Source organism: Truncatella angustata (genome assembly GCF_020726525.1).
Source record: "Truncatella angustata strain MPI-SDFR-AT-0073 chromosome Unknown BKA67scaffold_1, whole genome shotgun sequence".
Lineage (NCBI taxonomy): Eukaryota > Fungi > Ascomycota > Sordariomycetes > Amphisphaeriales > Sporocadaceae > Truncatella > Truncatella angustata.
The window spans coordinates 507,609-526,608 of NW_025763381.1; the positions used below are offsets into that span (position 1 = coordinate 507,609).

A 19,000-nucleotide genomic window follows, 5' to 3' on the forward strand; every position below is an offset into this window, starting at 1 on the left:
GTGTATTATGCGCATTCTCGATCGTGTCATCGAGGACTTCATATTACGAGCTTCTGATCTCGATCATTCAAAGTCCTGGGTCCGAAGTAGTGTCATACATTCTGCCCAAGTTTATCTGTGGCAGACGCGCATTATGTTCGAGTGAAGAAAATATGCATTTCGTAGTCTCGTATATGTATTTCCATCATGTCAAAATCCGAAACGCCACCAGCAATGAGCATTGAGCGGACTACAAGACCCAAATACTTGTATCCTGTCGAAGCTAGAGGCGCATGCCTCCTTTGGAGGTTGCACGTATCTCTTTCTTCAGTAATGGACAATGAAACAACATGCCCGAACACACAACAACACTAGAGACCTAAGCTTCTGATCGGTGTCATATTTCTCGCCCAACACAGTAGTTCTGGACTACGGTCCCTCATTCTTCTACAGTCAGCCCTTCCAACGACTGCATTGCTCTTCCGCCTTCAGTTTCGAACTTGGATACTACGGTTTCGCACTCCACTTTGAGTCGTTGTTCCGCCAAATTAGCGTTGTGATAAATCCACTCCTCGACGGTCATCTTTTTCTCTGGACTGGTCAATTGTAGGCCTTTGAGCAAGTTTGAACCGGGCAGAGCGTTCTCTTTTCCTAACTGTTCAAAGACGGTGTCAAGTTCCACCGAAGCCCACGGCTTGTCACTTTCCAAACCAACAACGAAGTTGACGTTGCGTTTGGATGGCGACGAACGGACGGGAGTAGATGCCACTGGGGCCAATGCGACACGCGAGGAGTTGGCAGTGTTGGACGGTTTGGATGACGGAGGTTGGTTCTCGGCGTCTGACGACTGTGGTGATTGAGATGGGGAAATGGTGGCCTGCTTCGCAGTTGGCGCAGGAGAAACGGCTGGGCCAGGAGTGGCAGGTGCTTGGAGTTCGTCCTCTGGGACTGGGGGTGGTGGTAATGACTTCTTTCGCGGTTGCTTGCTCAGACTGACACGGGGCGTCGCAGCTTTTTCCAAGGGGTCGGCGAAATCAACCTGATCAACCTCTGGAGGCAGCTCAAGCTGTGTCTCCTCAATGTCGCGCTCTGGCTCTGGTTGAGGCTCCGGTTCTGCTGGAGCTGGAGGGGGGGGAGGGGGCTGAGTGCTATTCTTCTTCGGACGGCCGCGTTTTTTGGGTGCCGGGTTGGTAGATGTGGAGTTTTTGAGGACAGTTGCGTTGCTTGCAATGCTGATATCGTAGGGTTCTGCCTGCTCAATGGGCCCTGTCTCTTGTTCAGGCACGAGTTCTGGTTCTGGTTCTGGTTGCGAAGACTTCTTAGTCTTGGTCTGCTTTGAAACCTTCCTGGTGCCGGCCTTGCGGCCTTTCTTGGGAACGGGCAATGGTGCCTGTTCTTTCGCCTCGTTCTGAATCTGTTCTCGCAACTCTTGGAGCTCGACCGAGACATCAGCACTGTTTATATCAGCGGGCGTGGGATCAAACATTGCGTGGCCGCTTAAAGGCACTTCCTCGAAAGCCGCCACAGGCTTTTTGGTTGTTGCCTTCTTGGCCTTGGTCTTTGCTGGCATCGGCTTCCGTTCCGAGTCGGAATCAGCGGCAATCATTCCATCGTCATCAGACAAAGGTCTATCCAGATCGGCCTGGAGCTGTCGATCTAGCTCTTCATCATCAGGCAGCTCCTCTTCAGCATTGTGGAAGGAGGCGTTTGAGGCAGTAGAAGCGGTCGAGACCTTTCTGGTACTCTTCGAGGCCCGGCTGCCCTTCTTCTTGGTTGTCTTGGCTGGCGAGGCAGGGAAGGCATCGAGCATGCTTGAATCTGGCTGAGGCTCAATGACTGACGAGTCTGCCGCATTGCTACCACGAGTTCGGGTTGCCCGTTTCTTCGGCGCCGGTGCTTCGGCATTGGTCAAGACCGAGTCGTCAACGGAATCACTAGCTCTCTTGCGCCCTCGAGTCGGCTTGGGTGGTGGAGGCGGCAGCGGCAGGTCCTCTTCGGGTGGATCTTGCAGGACGTCAACATGGTCGTTCTTCTTGGCCGTGGTCTTCTTGGGTTTGGCCGTCGTCGCTTTCTTGGCACGACCGCGCTTGGTCCCGCCAGTAGTCGCAACAGATGCTGTCGTCATGATGCTGTCCTCGTAATCTGCAGGTTGATCGACCATGGACGATGTTTCCGATGTGGTTGTGGCTATGGATTGCGACGAGAGTCGTGATGCCTTGGAGGACCTAGCGCCCTTGCCTCGACCCGTCTTCTTCGCAGGAGCTTGCTGGTACTGGTTGATCAAGATGAAAAATGGACATTCAGGTGATCGCTTGTAGTGCTCGTTCCTAGAAGAAGAAAAGACGACGGGCATCAGTGTTTGAACGGGAGGGCGGCCTGACAGGCGGGCAAGCACTTACATTGGCTTGTCAGAAGGCTCCCAACCATCTAGTGCCAGTTGACAGTACGTGCAGGTCGCCATGTCGTCCGAGTCTAATGTTGGGGTGTACTTCCAGCCGGCATCTACCATCTGGGGGTTTGGATTGGGTTAGCAAGGGGAGAAGCAGAAGCGGCGTGTGTGTACGGGGCTGTCGGGAACGTACCTGCTTCGTTTTACACTTCCAGCCTCTCTTTGCTTCGTGTGGCCAGCGTTGGGCGAATGTGGCCTTTCTTGCTTGCATCATATCTGGGTGACTCGGATCGTCGGCGTTGTAGTCTCCCAAGGCCGCCTCGATCGCTGTGACGATGGCCCAGCCGCAGTGCGGGGAGAGGCGCAAGTGTTCTTGGAGGGGGTCGTCGCCGTCTTCCCATCCTCCAATCATCTTATGGCAAAGGAAACAGACAGCATTGTCGGGGTAGTCGGGGGTTGGATCAAAGTAGAAACCGGCTCGAGCAAGCTGTGGGGGTGGGCTGGATGAGCATCCGTGTCGAGGAGGTGGTGAGCTGTCGGGAAGGGTAGAAACATACATCTGTTGGCTCAATGCGCTTGTGCGGCCATGTCAAGGACTTGGAGGCTTTGCCCTTGGCCGTGGGTTTCCGACTGGTTGAGTGAAAGGATGCCAGTCGGCCCTCTTGTGTATAGTAGTGTTCAGGTACGTCGCCTTCTTCCATCTTGTATGCTGGGGGCGCGCCTCGGCGTCGATGTGGCTGTGTTTGTGCTCGTGGTTGGATGCGCCGGAAAGGGAGAGTCGGAATTGCTGGTTGTTGCGACAGAGAAGTAGAGACAGAGTATCGTGCGGTGCGTGCCAGGGCTGCCGGATCGCTTGTGCTCGTGCTTGTGCTTGTGCTTGCGGTCGAATGCGCCGGCGCGAATGGCGATAGACGAGCAATAATCTAAGGTTCACCTAGTCTAGTCTGCAAGTCAAGCATACAATTCAGCATGCACATGGGGATTCGTAGAGAAGGACTGGACTTGGACTGTACGCAGAAGCCCGGAAGGTGGGATAGAATGAATAAAGTGGTCTTTCAATTTACATTTACTTCCGAGCGCGCCTGTAATTGGTTGTGTCCCGAGCGCGTTTTGTTTACTTTCAACTCTTAGCCTCTGTCACGGGGAGATGCCCCACATGGCCCCGGCCAAAGACCCAGAGACCCAAAGCGCAAGACATGGCATCGCAATAGGCAGATCCCATGGTCATCCTAGAGATAAGCTGGGTTTACGGAGACGTCCTCTTCCAATCACGTCTGTTCCTATTCTATTGTCTACCGATATCATATCGGCTTGTGCAATATGGGGTACAACTGTTCCATTCTGCTGCATTTTTAACTTGTGTCCGCGGCTTTCAATTGGCTCAATAAAATATCGTACCTCTTCTACCTATACAAACAGGACCTCTCTCCTCAACGGTTGCCCTTCAGCTGCTGCGGCCAGTTTGCAGGACAAGTCCCTGTGCATGGTATTCCCGAGCTTCCCTGATTCTGGATATTGGAACAGAGCCACTTGGCCGACCCTCCAGCGGCCGGAGTGATGTTCACATTCTCCATGCTGAATCCCTTGCACGGCGTCGCAGCGCTGCAATGGATCCCGGCTGCCACATTATACCGACTGGTTCCCGTTATGTTGACCCATCGCACGTCGCTGATGCCCAGACGACTGGTGTCGCAGTTCTGCCCGCTGTAAATGCACGGTGTTACATATATTGGCTGGTCGACCTGGCTGACGCGGAAGTTGGCAAAGGTTATGTTGCGCACCCGCCCGGTCCCGCTGTATGTCTTGATCCACGCCGCGTTTGACGAGTGCAGACACGTGATGTTGTTGAAATACACGTTTTCCACATAGTCTGGCTGCGATGCCTGCGACCCGATTGACCCGATGCACGCACATCCAGACTCATGACAGGTCACGTTGGAGACTGATACGTTCGTGCTGTTGCCTTTCATGGAGATGCAATCCTGTCCATGTCAGTATCAGCACCATCGTTCGTCTTGAGCCCTTCTTGAGTAGGAAAGGAGGGGGTTCGCTACAACCAGAGACCGGCTACAGTATCGTGTAACGTCGATTCAGCGCATGACTTACGTCTCCACAGGTCACTGTCCAGTTCGCAATGACAACATCCTTAGAGTTCCATGTATCAACGCCATCTGTATTCACCGTCGACCACTGGCTGTTGCTCGTACTGTTCATGTCCAGATTCGTCATGGTAACATTCTGACTATGCGCCACGAACGTGTGCCAGAACTGACTTTGGCGCCACGTGATGCCGTCCACCACCACGTTGCGCGCATTCCAGAGGGTCAACGAAATCGGTCTTCCATTCTGGTTCCCCTGATTGCGATTTTGATCGTACCACAACTGGCCGTTGCCATCAAACAGCGCCTTGCCGAATCCAAGGAGCCGGATGTCAGTCCCGCCCACCATCCACGCAGTGCTCCGCCCAGCGTACGTCACCGAGATGCTGCTGCGCAGCCAGTACTGGATGTCCGAGGACCACTTGAGCGTACCATGGATCTCGATCGAGACGTTGGAGAAGTCGGTCGTCTTCATCACCTGTCCGATGTGGAAGACGCCCTCGGTTAGTATCACGCGTCCGTTTTGGCCGCACTGCTTGAAGGCACTCAGGATCTGTGGTGTGTCGTCTGGATCTTTGCCATTTGTCCCGGCGGCTAGTGGTGTAACAGTACATGTACTCCCGTCAACTACCAGCGCGGCGAGTGCTGAACCACCCAAGGCGAGGAGATACAAAAAGCTTGGGAACATCATATTGCCTTTCTGTCGTTCTTTCTAAGGCTTTGCTGAGGGTTCTCCAGATCAAGAACGAGAGGTCATCGCTACTATGCGGACAGACCAGCGGTCATAAATAAATGCAGACAGGTCACATTCATGTTGGCTCACAATGTAGTTTTTCCGCTGGGTGTCACATCACTTCATAGCCAAGACTGCGGGAGAATTGCGAGGAGGCTGTTTCTGTACGGCGGAGCTCAATGAACAGTCGAAGGCTGTCGGTCCATGCCAACATCTAAGGTGGTGTTCGGCTAATGTGAGAAATAGGGCGAATTAGATTGAATTCAATTGGCTTTGCTACGGACACAAAATGATAGCCGGCACATGCCAAGAACTGTCGGCTATATCATTCCTCAGCACGTCGGCATGCGTCTAAGCTTCGATGCGTCTCGCAATCTAACGTTTTGATCCGGGACACATATTACACACACACATGGTATTCTACAGACAACAGAATTGGGATCAAGCATATCAATTTCTGCTTTGTATTTAAACAGGCGCTGCTGATATATTTACTAATCGGCTCGATGCACGCCCTGGCAGACTCTTTGCCCACGTGATGCACCACCACTCGCAAATATGTTGAAAACGGTCAAGCTTTACCTACTCAGTTGGAGCCGCCGCCCATTGAGGATCGTCAGTATTCACCTGGACCTTGAAACTGCCTTCTCCAAACGGCCACCCAACAAGTCCAATACTGAGATCAGAGCTTGCTTCAAGCTCTTTGGCTCGGGACTTGAGTTCGTCCACGTCCCAATTTGCCCATAGAAACTTGCCCTTCAAGAAGCGTGCTTCGGGGCTTGCGAGCCAGAGAATGAACCCCGCTGGCAACGAAGCTAAAATCAAAAGGTCAGCCTCGAGGTACTATCGCGGACAACTTTCCGCCTGGCATTTGATTGAACTCACCATCGTCTGCGAAGCCCATAGCAGCAACACCGCCCGCCTCCCGGTTCATAGCAGTGTCCACGACTCCGGGCTGGATATGAAAGACACTCATTTTCGGGTGTGCATTGGCCAGGGAATCCCAGAGCCGGACGACAGCCATCTTTGCGACGCTGTACGAGGCGAATCCGGGACCAAAGTTGACATGCGCAGCAGACGAAGACACGTTGACCGCCACTGCGTCCGGCGCTGCGTAGCGCAAGAAGGCCTGTGCAACCAACAGCGCTCCCAGTAGGTTTATCTGGACACCATCTATGAAACCGCTAGGGTCGACGTCACTCACGGGGCCCATGGGTCCTGTCACGGCAGCGTTGCTGACCACGACATGGATCTTTTGGCCGCCGCTGGCAAACTTTGCAAAAGCCGCGTCCACGTCGGCCTTCTTGGTAACATCGCAGGGGCTTGTGAAGACCTCGACGTTGGGATACTTGCTCTCGATGGAGGCCTTGGTGTCGAGCAGGGGCTGCTCCCTGCGGCCGAAGAGCGCGATGCGCGATGCGCCTGCTTGGGCGAAGTGGAGGGCGGTCTCTGCACCGATGCCAGTACCTCCGCCTGTCACCACGACCGTCTTGCCTTTGGCTGAGAGCTCGGGGCGGCTGGAAGATATGGACTGGTGCACTGTCGTGTGCCAAATTTTGGTCGGGGAAGGAAAGGGAGCCATGGTAATTGTGTTTATACGAACTGTAGATGATTGAGGAGGGTGTGATGGTTGTTTGGCAAGACACACATCTGAAAGCGGTTCATGGTCATGGTTATATAGTTGACATTGGGCAACTGCAATTCATCCCCATAGGCATAGGATTTGTGAAGCGGGGTTTGATTGTCCTGTTTACATGATACTCGATACATTTGTGCAAAACTGCTTACAATATCGTTTGGGAAGAGATGGGTTCAGAGTATGACTCTCGTCTGATGTATACAAAATGTTCCGCCCGACGCACTATACCAGATATGGTCAAATGGAAAGGGACGCTCGCGCTTACAGGGTGTTCCGCATACACCAACTAGTGCGAACCGGGCTAATCAACGCTGACAAATGTGCCTGATTACCTATATATGAGCGTCACGTCTCACGTTTCAAGGATCTACTGCTGCGGTACAATTTGAAATGTCTGAAAAAGAGGTGCAATCTGTTCTGCGCTGCGGGCAGTGCAATAAGCCGTTCGACAAGCGTGAGTCGCAATTCTTGCAGTTATCACGTCACAGCGTCCAATATACTAACAATGAGATTCTAGAGTCCACGCTGAAGAGACATGGCTACTACTGCCGATCCCGCAGAGTCGGGAATGCCACTCGGTCCAAAGCTTGTATTAGCTGCGCAAGGAAAAAAGTCCGTTGCGACAATAGGGAACCTCAATGCTCGAGGTGCGCATCTAGGGCCATCGAATGCCATTATCCAGCCCACGTGCCTGGCAGCGCGGCGTCAACAATTCGGCGCAGTGACGGCGAGCTGCGCGAATGGCAGCAGGCGCCGTCTTTATTTATAGGAGATTCGCAAGCTGCCACTGAGCGCGAAGATACGAGCAATGAATTCAATGCAATTTTCGATGCTGCGCTGTTCGCATCAAATTCAGAACTCACAAACGTCGCAGGAGACAGCTTTGACTGGATCAACACAGATACCAGCATCGCCAAGTTCTCGTATCAGCAAAGCAAGGATGTGACTGTTACCTTCCCGTCACTAGAGCCATCGTACTTGATTTCGCAAACCGCAGCGCCGCCCGAGTATCCAACAGTACAACTGCAGGAAGTCATGTGGTCCCCAAGCCTATCAATACCACCGGTACTAAGCCATACACCCCGGTCACTGATCCAGCGACCGACCATGAGGACTGGGGCCGAGAGAATCCGCAGCCTGATCTTTCACACGATGAAATCATATCCATTGATGATCCTGCACAACGACTCCGTTCTCCCCTACGTCCATGCGCACTTGGCATCATCCGACGACGAGGACGACGGCATGGAACCACTGAACAACTGCATCAGCTTGGTGCACATGCTCAGCCACGGAGTCCGGGGCAGTTCGAAGCTGTTCTGGAAAAACGTGCGTCAGGAATGTGATCGCTTGTGCGCAACGGTAAATCCCAGAACCTGTCCTGAAATTTTGGAGGCACACACACAAACACCAGAAGCTGATGATTGAAATATTAGCACATGAACATGAACAAGTGTGAGCTACTTGCTGCCATGCAGGCTCTTTCCATCTATATTATCATGAGGCTGGATCAGGGCGAGACAGATAACAACAACGTCGACTTCCTCATGACCGCGACAGTGACGGTAGGTCAACCTCCTCTTTTTTTTCTCTCTGTGTTAATAGCACAACGCCAATGACAGTCTCTAGGCATTAGCAAAACGCTTCAACGAAGTCTTAACCCTCGAAAAGCGAGAATTCTCCGGATCTAGCCGTGATCTCACTTGGAAGAGTTGGATCTTGCAGGAATCAGGCCGGAGGTAGGAACTTTCACTCGAACATGCCACTATCGGGAACGAAGATACTGATCCAGCCCACAGGATATGCGTGGTATACCAAGTCCTTAACCTGCTGGTATATTTCGAACCCGCGGCGCTGTGCGATAAGGAGGGCGGCTTCATGCTGGCACCGCTGCCGGCGCAACAGGATCTGTGGGAAGCAAGCGACGAGTTCGCGTGGAGAGTGGCGAGCCGGGGGGACTACGAGTTCGGGCCTCAGTTCGGGCTGACCATGAAGGGTGATCTAGTTAAGCTAGACAAAAAGTCCTCTGCCTACAGAGAGACGTTGCTGATCGACAAGTCCATGGAGGCTGGTCTCCAATCAGCAAGCGTGGCGCCTTGGGAGGAGTGGTGTTCGGGGATGGATAGGTTCGGTGGGCTTGTCATGCTTGCTGCTTCTTTGATGAGTACTTGATCGAGATTCAAAAGACTTCTTCGTTTCACCACAACTCATGAATACTCGAACGCTTTGAATTGTGATCTTAGACTTCTATCAGGAAGTGTAAACTCAACCGATATTTTCTATATAGATTGAAAGGCCACATTGAAGACTTCGACGACACACCGCGTCTTGCAACTTTAGATCCATGGTGCAAACACCATCCATACCCAGAGAGGTTTCAGCGCCGACTCGAACGAACAATAGCAAAAAGCTGCCTCGGAAACAACAAGGGGAAGTGACCAGCGAGGGGAGCCGAGTGTAGGTCCAGGGAAGTTGATAGGAAGTTGATAGGAGAGTACAACATCGAAGCCCGACGACTCGTGTTGATTGGCAAGCTTAGTTTGCTCCGGTTGCTGCTCCGGTTGTTGCACCAATGTATTCAAACTTCTGCTGCAGCATTGTAAGTCTTGCCGGCATGTGCAAGTTCGATACGGCGATCATACCTGATGTTCTCGGGGTTCTCGATCGAAGTTTCTGGTGTAAGTTCCATAGAACAAGTACTGATTGGGGAATGTTGATCAGTATCCCAACGATCGATATGATGGCCTCAGGTGATAGAGACATGGGTCACAGCGGTCAGTCCGAGAGATGTATTGGTGTATATTTGACGAGAGCTGCAAAGCAAAGCATGTGCGAGAAATTCTAGTACATAATCTTCTGGTCGATGCCGCCATACGGGCAACGTCTTTTACCTGGGAGGTGATTGCAAATTATAGTTATCGCAAATTATGGGTGTTACAATTTGGGGTGTTTACTAGCGTCGCTTCGCCCCGCAGTGCCAAGTGGCAGCTTCAAGTCAATGACCAAGTCTGCTAACAATTGTCGAACGCAAATTCTGGTCATGGCGAATCAACAGGTTGAGACATGGCAGGGCTACCGCGAATTCTGGAAACGACCGAGGTCACAGTCAGCCACAGAATCACCCAATAGGGAAATATCCCTAAATTCCAGGCACTATTTTCTAGGTTGCTGAGCGAAATGTCATTCGCAAATTTTGGAATTGTAGCGAGTCCAGACCAGGCACAAAATTTTCGGCCATGCCATATAAACAGCACCACATTTTTGGGGGGGTTCGCCATTGGTAGGTTTTACCCGTCTATGCAGCTTGGAACTTGGCTTTTTACATTTCTCTTCTCTTGATAATGGTATAAGCGACTACCTGACCATGGCACCTCCCAGACATTACCCTTCAGAGGGACGGGACATCCACAAAACAACCATTCCCGGCTGGTATTTGTTCGAAAATAGGAAGCTCGAAGATGTAATCTAGCTAATGAAAGGGAATCATAGATTTCAAGCTACGTTTGTCATTGTTCTCAGGACAACACGAAATTCTAATTTGACGTTCATAGAAGCAAGGCGCAGTACGTACGGAAGCTTGGAGTGCGCACATTCACATTCGAGCTGGAAAAAGCAGCGTGCCAGCGCTCCCTGCCAATAAACACCCAAAGGACCTTACTGATGACCTTGAATCTTCTTCGGCTGATAAGGCTCTTCCAAATACTTGATCTCATCCTCGGTCAAACTTTTCCCCTTCACACCCGCAGCTTCATCAAGTCGACCCAAGTTGCTCAAGCCCACGATCGGGATTGTCCCCTTCTGTATGATCCAAGCAAGCGCGACGTGGCTCATCTTCCACCCCTTCTTCTGTGCAAGCTCTTCAACTCTTTTGATGGTGGTAGAGTCCGCCTCCGAGACGGGGGTACTAAAAGGTGAACCCTTGGTTGACTCTTCCCGGACCGTCGCATCGGAGCCCAGCGGCCGTGCCAACAACCCACGGTAGAGCGGCGACCATGGGATCAGACCCACGCCGGTCTCCTGGCAGTACTTGTTCATTTCACGTTCTTCCTCGCGGTAGCACAGCGAGTAGTGATTTTGCATGCTGACAAATTTGGTCCAGTTGTGTTTCTCGGCCACAGATTGCATCTTGGCGAACTGATACGTCCACATGGATGAAGCGCCTGTCGCAGCAGGATTGTCAGTATGTATATCGCAGAACCTCAAGAGAAGTAGAAACTTATGTTATTTGGGAACGTACCGATGTAGCGGACTTTTCCGCTCTGCACTAAGTCATGCAAGGCCTTCATGGTCTCCTCGACTGGGACAGTCTTATCAAAGCGGTGGATTTGCAGCAGATCTATATAGTCTGTCTGCAGCCTTTTTAGACTGGCATCAACGGCGTTGAATATCGCAGCACGGGACAGGCCACCTTGGTTGATGTAGTCTTTGCTTTGCTTTAAATGCTCACCGTAGCGCATTTGTGTCGTGCCGGGTTGCTCTCCAACGACCCCGAAGCACTTGGTGAGAAGTACTAACTTGTGGCGAGGGAGATCGTACTTCTTGATGGCATTCCCGATCATCACCTCGGACACGCCATTAGAGTAGACGTTGGCTGTGTCCCAGGTATTGAGACCAGCATCGTATGCGCCTTTGAGGAGCTTGTTGACCTCTTCTTCGTCGTCCACGACCCATGGTTGCCAGTCCTTATGACCTACAATTCATCCAGAGTCAGTAGACCGTCATACACTACAATGAATAGGAAGCTTACCAAAGGACATTGCGCCAAGAATTGGCACGGAAACCCGAAGTCCACATTCACCTAGCTGAGCATACGACACCTTGGTCGCGTCGAGACTTTCCTGAAGAGGCTTGGGTAGTTCTGCCATCTTTGCGATATTGATGAGTGTTGACGCCTAGTTCTTTGTCATTTGTACGAGAGCATATTCAAACGGGCACGCATCTCCATTTAAGTATCATTTGAGTGCTCCGCATCACTCCCGGGTTTAAGGCTTCCGCCCGTGCCTTGCAACACTTTGTGCACTGCGGTGCGGGGTGTTGATGTCATTATGCCTCGTTTGCAGTGGTGCATCGTTATTAGGTTTCTCTTCAATACATCTCTACTGCCGAGGTGCCCTTAGGAAAGGTGTGCGAGCCGCTTTGATGTAGTACTACATAGATGACAGACCAGTGGTGGTCAATTTCGGCATTAACACCATTGAGTTACGCTCGGTGATAAACGGTCTTACTATAAGTTTCTCCGTTTAATCCCATCTCGTCACCGACTTTGCGTTATCGCAACCAAACAACCAACCGCACCCAAAGTTCGCATGAGGATTCATCTCATCCTTTTGGACATTTTTCATGTCAAAGCGATCGTCGAATTTCGACATAAGACAATGTCAACAAAGGAAGACTTCCTTGTCTCTGACGGCTGTTTATGCGTCCCCCCTTGGCGAACTCATGCCGCGCTGGTTGATTGTTGAAAGATAAGCGGCCCCACCCGTACTGGTTTACTCTCGTCTTTAATCAGACAATCAGAGCTCAATGTTCAGACGCCGCACGAGTGTATTGTGGCTCGCACTGGAGAAGCTGAGAATTTGTCGGCAAGACCCCCGAATTCTCTCTTGCCGCGATGTCGTAAACACGCTCATTTCGAATCAAGCCTCTCCACTACGCATCTGCGACGAAAGGTGTATCCCTGCTATTCTTTCGAGGCGCTCGGCGGGTTGAACAGAACTTCTTTTGATTTGACGTTTATCAAAACCGGATGTGTAATTGCACATGAGCACGTTGCTCATGGCGTTCCATGCAGCACATGTGCCGCTCATGCGTGCAGAAACGGCGTACCGTTCTCTATTATTGGTAATTTCGCTGTTCCATTCCCAAGTGAAATGAAAACCACGGAATTTTGACCTGTAATGCACAGGCTGGTACGACTGGTGAGCCAATCAGAGTTACACAGCTGTGGATGATTAGTCTGGGCTATGCTGTCAACCACGTGGGGTTGGGTATTTGGACTCTGAAAAGCTTATCAAGATTGACTGATGTTGGTGTTCTTGAAGGCAGATGCTGTGTCCCTTTGCTGCAAAGAGTACGAGCGAACCTACATAAGAGCTTACATACCTGATCATGCCCCAAAATCCGACTCAGCGCGCGCTACAGCTTGGAGTTTGTTTTCATTCAAGGATAACTTTTACGTTTGAGTGTCTGAATGTAGGTCCAAAAGTATGTGGCTGCCTGTGCATGATATTGTACAACGCAAAACGAGTTGAAGGATTTAGATAGGGCTACCGATTAGCGCTTATTATTTTCGCCCCCGATGTACAAATTGGGCGCAATGGATAACAATCAGCTTAGCGGTTGTCTATATTTGGTTATATTGATCCGTGCTGAACTTTCGAACCTGCGGGCATGATCCAAGGTTAGGCCATGGCACCACGCCGCCTATGCATCCGTAAGAGCCATCGGGCCGCGAAATCTGTAGCTGGCGCAAAGTAAAGGAGCTCCAAATAACCGCTATCTGCACCGCCAAACCGGGAATGTGACATAGTCGGTACAGAGATATTGCATCGACGACCTCTACAGGTATATAAGGATAGCACTTAGAATACTGGACTATACGAACCCGGCAGCTCTGAGGTTCTGAGTATTGCTGCACTTGATGCGCTGTCGTGCTTAGACGAGCTATCAATATTAGTCTAGACTAGTCACAAATTCCCTGCATTAGTGAGCAAATCGCGCTTCTCCCTCCCGCCCCCACCCATGAATCCGTCAGGATTCCACGCAGTATACAACACTTCAGAGTAGAAGTACCATTAATAGCTGCACTATCCAGAGATAGACTTTTCGAAAACAGGCATTTGGAGTACTTTCCCGAAGTCAAGTTATGCCTAGCAACATGCATGCTAGGGTTCAAGATTGCACCGAGTACGATTTGTCAGTAGCTCCCCATGGAAGAATTGCTTGTGAAAAAAGATCCAGCATCTTCCCATCGTTTATTTCTGGCGGAAGCTGCACTGAGATAAGACACGCCACGTGCACCCCTTGCTTCTAACTATGCTGTTGTCTGATTGCGCACGACTCGTGAGACGCATCGTAACTATTGGTCACACTTCGGGTCCACTATGCAATCCTCTGATTCCCATCCTAGTATATGCAGCAACACATCTCTTATGCAAAGGCCTGCATACGATGGCATCCAATGTCAGGGAATACTGCAATAATGTGCTCCGCCCTGGATTACCAAGACGCTTCTGGCGGAATTCCGCATGGCCTGATGCGTGATGTGATATGTGGGAATAATCCTGCTTATGTCTTTTTATATCTGGCTAGCATTGCCAATCTTGCCAATGTTTGCCAGTACTGCTGGCAATGTTACTCAGGTACAAGTGTACGCTATCTCGCTGTTATCTAAATAGCCATTTCTGAGGAGCCATCGGACCACAGAAAGGGTAGACACACTCAAGTAAATCTGATTGAGGACTCAATCAAGTGCTTCACAATGGCTTCGAAGTTATTCACAGCATCCCAAGAGCCGCCGAGGTCGAGTCCTCCATCAGAACTCGAAAAATGGCGTGTAAAACTCGGCAATCACTTCGAAAGTGCTGTAAGCCTTATCAAAGCTATCAGGCGGCCCATTGCGGATCACACAGATGGTGGAAAACCTCTCGACCCTAAGGAAGAAAGTTACTGGCAGAAGAAACTTGAGAGTACTATCGGAGATCTCGGCCACCTAGGTATCACGGACGTAAAAACGTTGATCGAAATGAGCACGAAGGTCAAGAATGGTGATATGGTTGACGACAAGCAGTACCTGATGGAAGGCTTAATCAAGGTATACTATTACGATTATGAAGACTACTGAACTGGCATCTAATAATCATCTCATAGGCTGCAGCTCAACTTCCACAGGCATCGATGACAGGTAATGACATAACGAGCAACTTTCTCACCACTCTTTGGAATGATCTCGAACATCCTCCCCAGTCGTGAGTGCCTTCTTATGACGGTTTCTGAACAGGTGTTAACGATAGGCAGCATGTTAGGTGAGAAATATAACTATCGTACCGCAGACGGCTCCTATAATGTATGGACTTGTTTATGATCATGATATATGGTTGCTGACTAGTATCAGAGTATTGCCAGTCCGTGCCTAGGTGCCGCTGGTTCTGCATATGCGCGCACGGTCAAGCCAACAACGATGCAGCCGGGTAGTCTTCCAGACCCTGGGGTCATTTTCGACAGCATTTTTGCTCGAAAAAGCGAGAATAGAGAGCCGCATCCAAATCGGATTTCCTCCGTTTTGTTCTACCTGGCTTCTATAATCACGCACGACATCTTTAGGACAGACCATGATGATTATCAACTTTCACAAACGTCGTCATACCTCGACTTGTCTCCACTCTATGGAGCTAATGAAACAGAACAAAAGACCGTCAGAACTTACAGGGATGGTAGAATACATCCTGACTGTTTCGCTGACAAGAGAATGCTGGGGTTTCCACCTGGTGTCGCAGTGCTTTTGATCATGTTTAATCGGCATCACAACTATGTCGTGGAAAATCTGGCTCAGATCAATGAGAACGGCAGATTCACTCCGCCCATCAGGGACAATCCTAAGTATCGAAGATATCTGCATCCCAGCTATCAGAGACCAGAGAATAAGCACAAGATACGCACATATGAATTGGATCTCCTCAAGTACGACGAAGACCTCTTTCAGACGGCCCGTCTCATAACATGCGGCCTCTACGTCAACATCATCCTGGTAGACTATGTTCGCACTATCCTTAATCTCAATCGCACCGAGAGTAAATGGCAGCTTAATCCCCGTATGCCACTCAAGGGAGTTCCTATGGGTGGAGGCAATCAGGTGTCAGCTGAGTTCAACCTTGTGTATCGGTGGCACTCAGCAATCTCGACTAAGGATGAAGAATGGACCAACAACATGTGGAGGAAATTGTTCCCAGATGTCGAAGACGTTACACAACTCACAGAAGGTCAATTCCTACACCGCTTAGTGGACTACAACACAAAACTCGGCGATGACCCTATGAATTGGCCAATTGCTGATGGACTGGCTCGGGACCCTGTGTCAAGGAAGTTAGCGGACGACGATTTGGTTAACATTATGACCGCATGTATTGAAGATCCTGCCAACTCATTTGGGGCCAACCGTGTTCCAGTGATGATGCGGGCGATTGAGATCCTAGGCATGAAACAAGCCCGTGCTTGGGGTGTCGCAACTCTTAACGAGTTCCGACGATACTTCCAGCTCGAGCCACACCGGGAGTTCACTGACATCAACCCTGACCCGGAGGTGGCAGACCAACTTCGGCATCTTTACGGTCACCCAGATCTTGTTGAGATGTATCCAGGTCTGGTTGCTGAAGCAGCCAAGGAGCCTAAGCTTCCCGGCTCAGGTCTCTGTCCGTCCTTCACCGTCTCAAGGGCAGTGCTGGCCGATGCGGTCGCGCTTGTTAGAGGTGATCGATTCTACACTACTGATTATCATCCAAAAAAGCTCACAAACTGGGGATATGCGGCAGCCAGTTTTGACCTTGACATAGACAATGGTTGTGTGTTTTACAAACTCTTCGCACGAGCTTTTCCAGACCATTTCGAAGCCAATTCAGTATATGCTCACTATCCAATGACTGTACCGAAGTATATGAAAACAGCTCTTCAGGACCTTGGTAAGGAGCGGCTATACAGTTACGAGCAACCAAAACTTATGTCACGTCCCAAGATGATATTCTCTCATGAAGCTGCCGAGAAGGTCCTTGGTGATAAGCTTATATTCAGAGTAATGTGGGGCGAGGCAATGCAGTCTTTTATGAGCCAACAGTCCAATGCTTTGGTGCTTGCTGGTCATGGCTTCGGGGATGACCAGTCGCGAGAAAGACTGACCGACGCCCTCTATGTTGCCGGTTGGGAAGCCGATGTCCGGAAGTTCTACGAAAAGACGACCATGGACCTTCTCAAGGAAAAGTCACATAAGCTGGCTGGAAAAAACCAAGTTGACATCATTCGTGACGTCGGCAACCTAGCTCATGTGCGCTTCGCGGCCGAAATGTTCATGTTGCCGCTCAAAGGCAAAGACCGGCCGGGCATCTTTGATGAACACCAACTCTATACGGTTCTCACTGCTGTTCTCGTTAGCATTTATCATGATTTCGATCCTGCCACATCATTCGGTCTGCATCAGAAAGCTCAACAGGCAACCCAAGTTCTCGGACAGCTTATTGAAGCCAACATCAAAGAGGTCAAGATGGGTGGGTACCTGTCAGGCCTTGCGCAATTGATATGGCCTAAAGAGACAACTCTCCAGAGATACGGCAAGCCTCTCATTGAGCGGCTACTTGCAAACAAGGATCTGGATATCAAAACTGTAGTCTGGGACGATGTACTAGGTTTTGTGTGCAGCATGGTACCCAACCAGGGTCACCTGTTCGGTCAAATGATTGACTACTTCATTTCTAAAGATGGAGTAATGCACCTTCCCGAGGTTAACCGTCTCGCCAGGTCTGATGTGCCAGAAGACTTCGATACATTGATGCATTATGTCCTCGAAGCATCGCGACTCAGCGGAGAGACCGGCGCTTTAAGAGAAGTTGTCCAAGACATCACCATTCAAGACAAAGGTCGGAGTTTAGATTTCAAGGCCGGTGACAGGGTCACTTTGAACCTACGCGCTGCATCTCATGACCCCAAGAAGTTCCCAAACCCGACAGAGCTCAGACTTGATCGCCCGCTGGAGTCCTATATCCATCTCGGTTACGGGCCCCATGCCTCTCTTTCCCAACCAATAGCTCGTGTGGCTCTGACTTCCATGCTTAAAGTCATTGGACAACTAGATGGGTTGAAGCCAGTTCCGGGACCTCAAGGTAGGATCCAAAAAAGAATGCAACCATTTCCTGAGGGCACTTCCCCGCCTGGACCTGGCAGTATTTGGCCGGGTCAGGGCCATGTATGGCGCGACGAGGATGTATCGTACCATTTGTACCTGACCGAGATGAGCGACTCGTACTTCCCGTTCTCGACCTGTAAGCAATCCCTGTCTCTCTGAAACTCCATGTTCATCACGCTAACACTGATCTTACAGCACTCAAAGTCATGTGGGACTCTGATGCAAAAGACTCGGAATGGGTCAAGGTGGATGAACGGCCCGAAACGGCCGTTGAATAACCTTGATGATATTTATGGTCGAAAACCTTTTGTTTCGCATTACTTGTGAAATTGCTTTCGAGTCTTGTGTGAACTTCAGTGAATTTGTGTATAGATAAATATAGAAGCTCCGATGTGTCCAATGTCACAGTTATGGACATGGTCTGCTGACCATTACAATCTCCTTCAATTCTTCGAAATTTTCTGAAAACGTTTCTCTTGAATGTTTATGATGTTTCTTTTGAGCCTCTTTCTCTTTGGGCTTGCGACGGATCTGATGAACTTTGGCTCACTACCGAAGCCGCTCTGGGTCCAACTCAACTAGAGATCGAGGGGACTCCACAGCTTAATATGTTCGGCGTTATGATACGACAGTAATGCATCAAACACAATCCAGAGCTATTTAGCATTGGCATCATTGTACTGAGAATGGTAATGAAAACGCCGGGGACACTGAAAGCAGCGAGAGCAATGATTCTTTAGATCTGAGTCCTATCCGCATCATCAACCTGATCTGCCCGTTCTTGTGCAACTAGACTAAGGCCATCACAGCGTATGCCGGATGTAGTGGCAATCTATATATAATTCTTCTTTAAGAGGCAGAGTAGTCAAGTATATATACAGCTTATATGTGCCTGTGATGGAGTAGACTTAAAAGTTTATTCAATAGTGTCAGAGAGACACCTTCATTCCTTTGTCCATTCGAGCAACATAGCTCTCATCAGTGATGGTATAATTCTGAAATGCAGCATAGTAGTATCGATCATACACAAGAAGGCTGTACGAGGACAGATCATATTATGTAAAGATGCCAACTCTTTATTATCACGTCTCGATAGGTGTCAATCAGGAAGGAGCTCGACCAGCTTGTCGAAGCCCGGTACGACTATCGCGTTTATCACGGTACACAAAGTGAGATGAAGGAACCTCAGAGATTATGGTTGTTGTAAAGGTACAAGCTCGCGAGCTGATCAATTTTATTTCAGTCGACTTGCCCCATACAGTGAGCGCTCATC

The 19,000-nt window shown here is 50.2% G+C and overlaps 7 protein-coding genes across 7 annotated transcripts; 3 read left to right on the forward strand and 4 right to left on the reverse strand.

Annotated features, from left to right (window-relative positions):
- Nucleotides 1-136: 136 nt before the first annotated feature.
- BKA67DRAFT_685634 (uncharacterized protein) lies at nucleotides 137-3,419 on the reverse strand. The gene is made up of 4 exons (XM_046109006.1): nucleotides 2,926-3,419; nucleotides 2,562-2,855; nucleotides 2,379-2,488; nucleotides 137-2,306 (listed from the first exon to the last, which is right to left on the reverse strand). Exons 1-4 carry the CDS (start codon nucleotides 3,067-3,069, stop codon nucleotides 419-421), a joined length of 2,436 nt encoding a protein of 811 aa, XP_045963157.1. The 5' UTR covers nucleotides 3,070-3,419; the 3' UTR covers nucleotides 137-418.
- A 379-nt stretch (nucleotides 3,420-3,798) lies between these two features.
- Nucleotides 3,799-5,158, reverse strand: BKA67DRAFT_652295 (glycoside hydrolase family 28 protein; the record flags this gene model as incomplete). The annotated part of the gene is made up of 2 exons (XM_046106133.1): nucleotides 3,799-4,350; nucleotides 4,475-5,158. 2 exons carry the CDS (start codon nucleotides 5,156-5,158, stop codon nucleotides 3,799-3,801), a joined length of 1,236 nt encoding a protein of 411 aa, XP_045963158.1.
- A 624-nt stretch (nucleotides 5,159-5,782) lies between these two features.
- On the reverse strand, nucleotides 5,783-6,782 carry BKA67DRAFT_652296 (putative oxidoreductase; the record flags this gene model as incomplete). The annotated part of the gene is made up of 2 exons (XM_046106134.1): nucleotides 5,783-6,015; nucleotides 6,086-6,782. 2 exons carry the CDS (start codon nucleotides 6,780-6,782, stop codon nucleotides 5,783-5,785), a joined length of 930 nt encoding a protein of 309 aa, XP_045963159.1.
- Nucleotides 6,783-7,159: 377 nt separating this feature from the next.
- Nucleotides 7,160-9,211, forward strand: BKA67DRAFT_4200 (uncharacterized protein). Its single transcript, XM_046096813.1, has 6 exons — nucleotides 7,160-7,293; nucleotides 7,357-7,486; nucleotides 7,741-8,201; nucleotides 8,276-8,404; nucleotides 8,469-8,578; nucleotides 8,639-9,211. Exons 2-6 carry the CDS (start codon nucleotides 7,375-7,377, stop codon nucleotides 9,009-9,011), a joined length of 1,185 nt encoding a protein of 394 aa, XP_045963160.1. The 5' UTR covers nucleotides 7,160-7,293; nucleotides 7,357-7,374; the 3' UTR covers nucleotides 9,012-9,211.
- A 1,094-nt stretch (nucleotides 9,212-10,305) lies between these two features.
- BKA67DRAFT_4233 (NADP-dependent oxidoreductase domain-containing protein) lies at nucleotides 10,306-12,033 on the reverse strand. The gene is made up of 3 exons (XM_046096826.1): nucleotides 11,587-12,033; nucleotides 11,077-11,529; nucleotides 10,306-10,999 (listed from the first exon to the last, which is right to left on the reverse strand). The coding sequence occupies exons 1-3, from the start codon at nucleotides 11,702-11,704 to the stop codon at nucleotides 10,494-10,496; spliced, it is 1,077 nt and encodes a 358-aa protein (XP_045963161.1). The 5' UTR covers nucleotides 11,705-12,033; the 3' UTR covers nucleotides 10,306-10,493.
- A 297-nt stretch (nucleotides 12,034-12,330) lies between these two features.
- On the forward strand, nucleotides 12,331-13,066 carry BKA67DRAFT_4265 (uncharacterized protein). The gene is made up of 3 exons (XM_046096842.1): nucleotides 12,331-12,421; nucleotides 12,481-12,757; nucleotides 12,881-13,066. The coding sequence occupies exons 1-2, from the start codon at nucleotides 12,363-12,365 to the stop codon at nucleotides 12,728-12,730; spliced, it is 309 nt and encodes a 102-aa protein (XP_045963162.1). The 5' UTR covers nucleotides 12,331-12,362; the 3' UTR covers nucleotides 12,731-12,757; nucleotides 12,881-13,066.
- Nucleotides 13,067-14,319: 1,253 nt separating this feature from the next.
- On the forward strand, nucleotides 14,320-18,005 carry BKA67DRAFT_652299 (heme peroxidase; the record flags this gene model as incomplete). The annotated part of the gene is made up of 5 exons (XM_046106135.1): nucleotides 14,320-14,652; nucleotides 14,709-14,806; nucleotides 14,856-14,904; nucleotides 14,953-17,863; nucleotides 17,923-18,005. 5 exons carry the CDS (start codon nucleotides 14,320-14,322, stop codon nucleotides 18,003-18,005), a joined length of 3,474 nt encoding a protein of 1,157 aa, XP_045963163.1.
- Between the last annotated feature and the right edge of the window lie 995 nt (nucleotides 18,006-19,000).

Bases quoted from the DNA above. Each gene is read 5' to 3' on its own strand.
- BKA67DRAFT_685634 (XM_046109006.1), bottom strand. From the start codon at position 3,069: ATGGAAGAAGGCGACGTACCTGAACACTACTATACACAAGAGGGCCGA. The intron at 2,856-2,925 runs GTATGTTTCTAC...CCACCCCCACAG, and splicing joins AGCGCATTGAGCCAACAGAT to CTTGCTCGAGCCGGTTTCTA. The intron at 2,307-2,378 runs GTAAGTGCTTGC...TTCTTCTTCTAG, and splicing joins GAGCCTTCTGACAAGCCAAT to GAACGAGCACTACAAGCGAT.
- BKA67DRAFT_4265 (XM_046096842.1), top strand. From the start codon at position 12,363: ATGTTCAGACGCCGCACGAGTGTATTGTGGCTCGCACTGGAGAAGCTG. The intron at 12,422-12,480 runs GCAAGACCCCCG...TTTCGAATCAAG, and splicing joins GAGAAGCTGAGAATTTGTCG to CCTCTCCACTACGCATCTGC.
- BKA67DRAFT_4233 (XM_046096826.1), bottom strand. From the start codon at position 11,704: ATGGCAGAACTACCCAAGCCTCTTCAGGAAAGTCTCGACGCGACCAAG. The intron at 11,530-11,586 runs GTAAGCTTCCTA...GATGAATTGTAG, and splicing joins TCTTGGCGCAATGTCCTTTG to GTCATAAGGACTGGCAACCA. The intron at 11,000-11,076 runs GTACGTTCCCAA...CTGCTGCGACAG, and splicing joins CGGAAAAGTCCGCTACATCG to GCGCTTCATCCATGTGGACG.
- BKA67DRAFT_4200 (XM_046096813.1), top strand. From the start codon at position 7,375: ATGGCTACTACTGCCGATCCCGCAGAGTCGGGAATGCCACTCGGTCCA. The intron at 7,487-7,740 runs GTGCGCATCTAG...GGATCAACACAG, and splicing joins AGGGAACCTCAATGCTCGAG to ATACCAGCATCGCCAAGTTC. The intron at 8,202-8,275 runs GTAAATCCCAGA...TTGAAATATTAG, and splicing joins GTGATCGCTTGTGCGCAACG to CACATGAACATGAACAAGTG.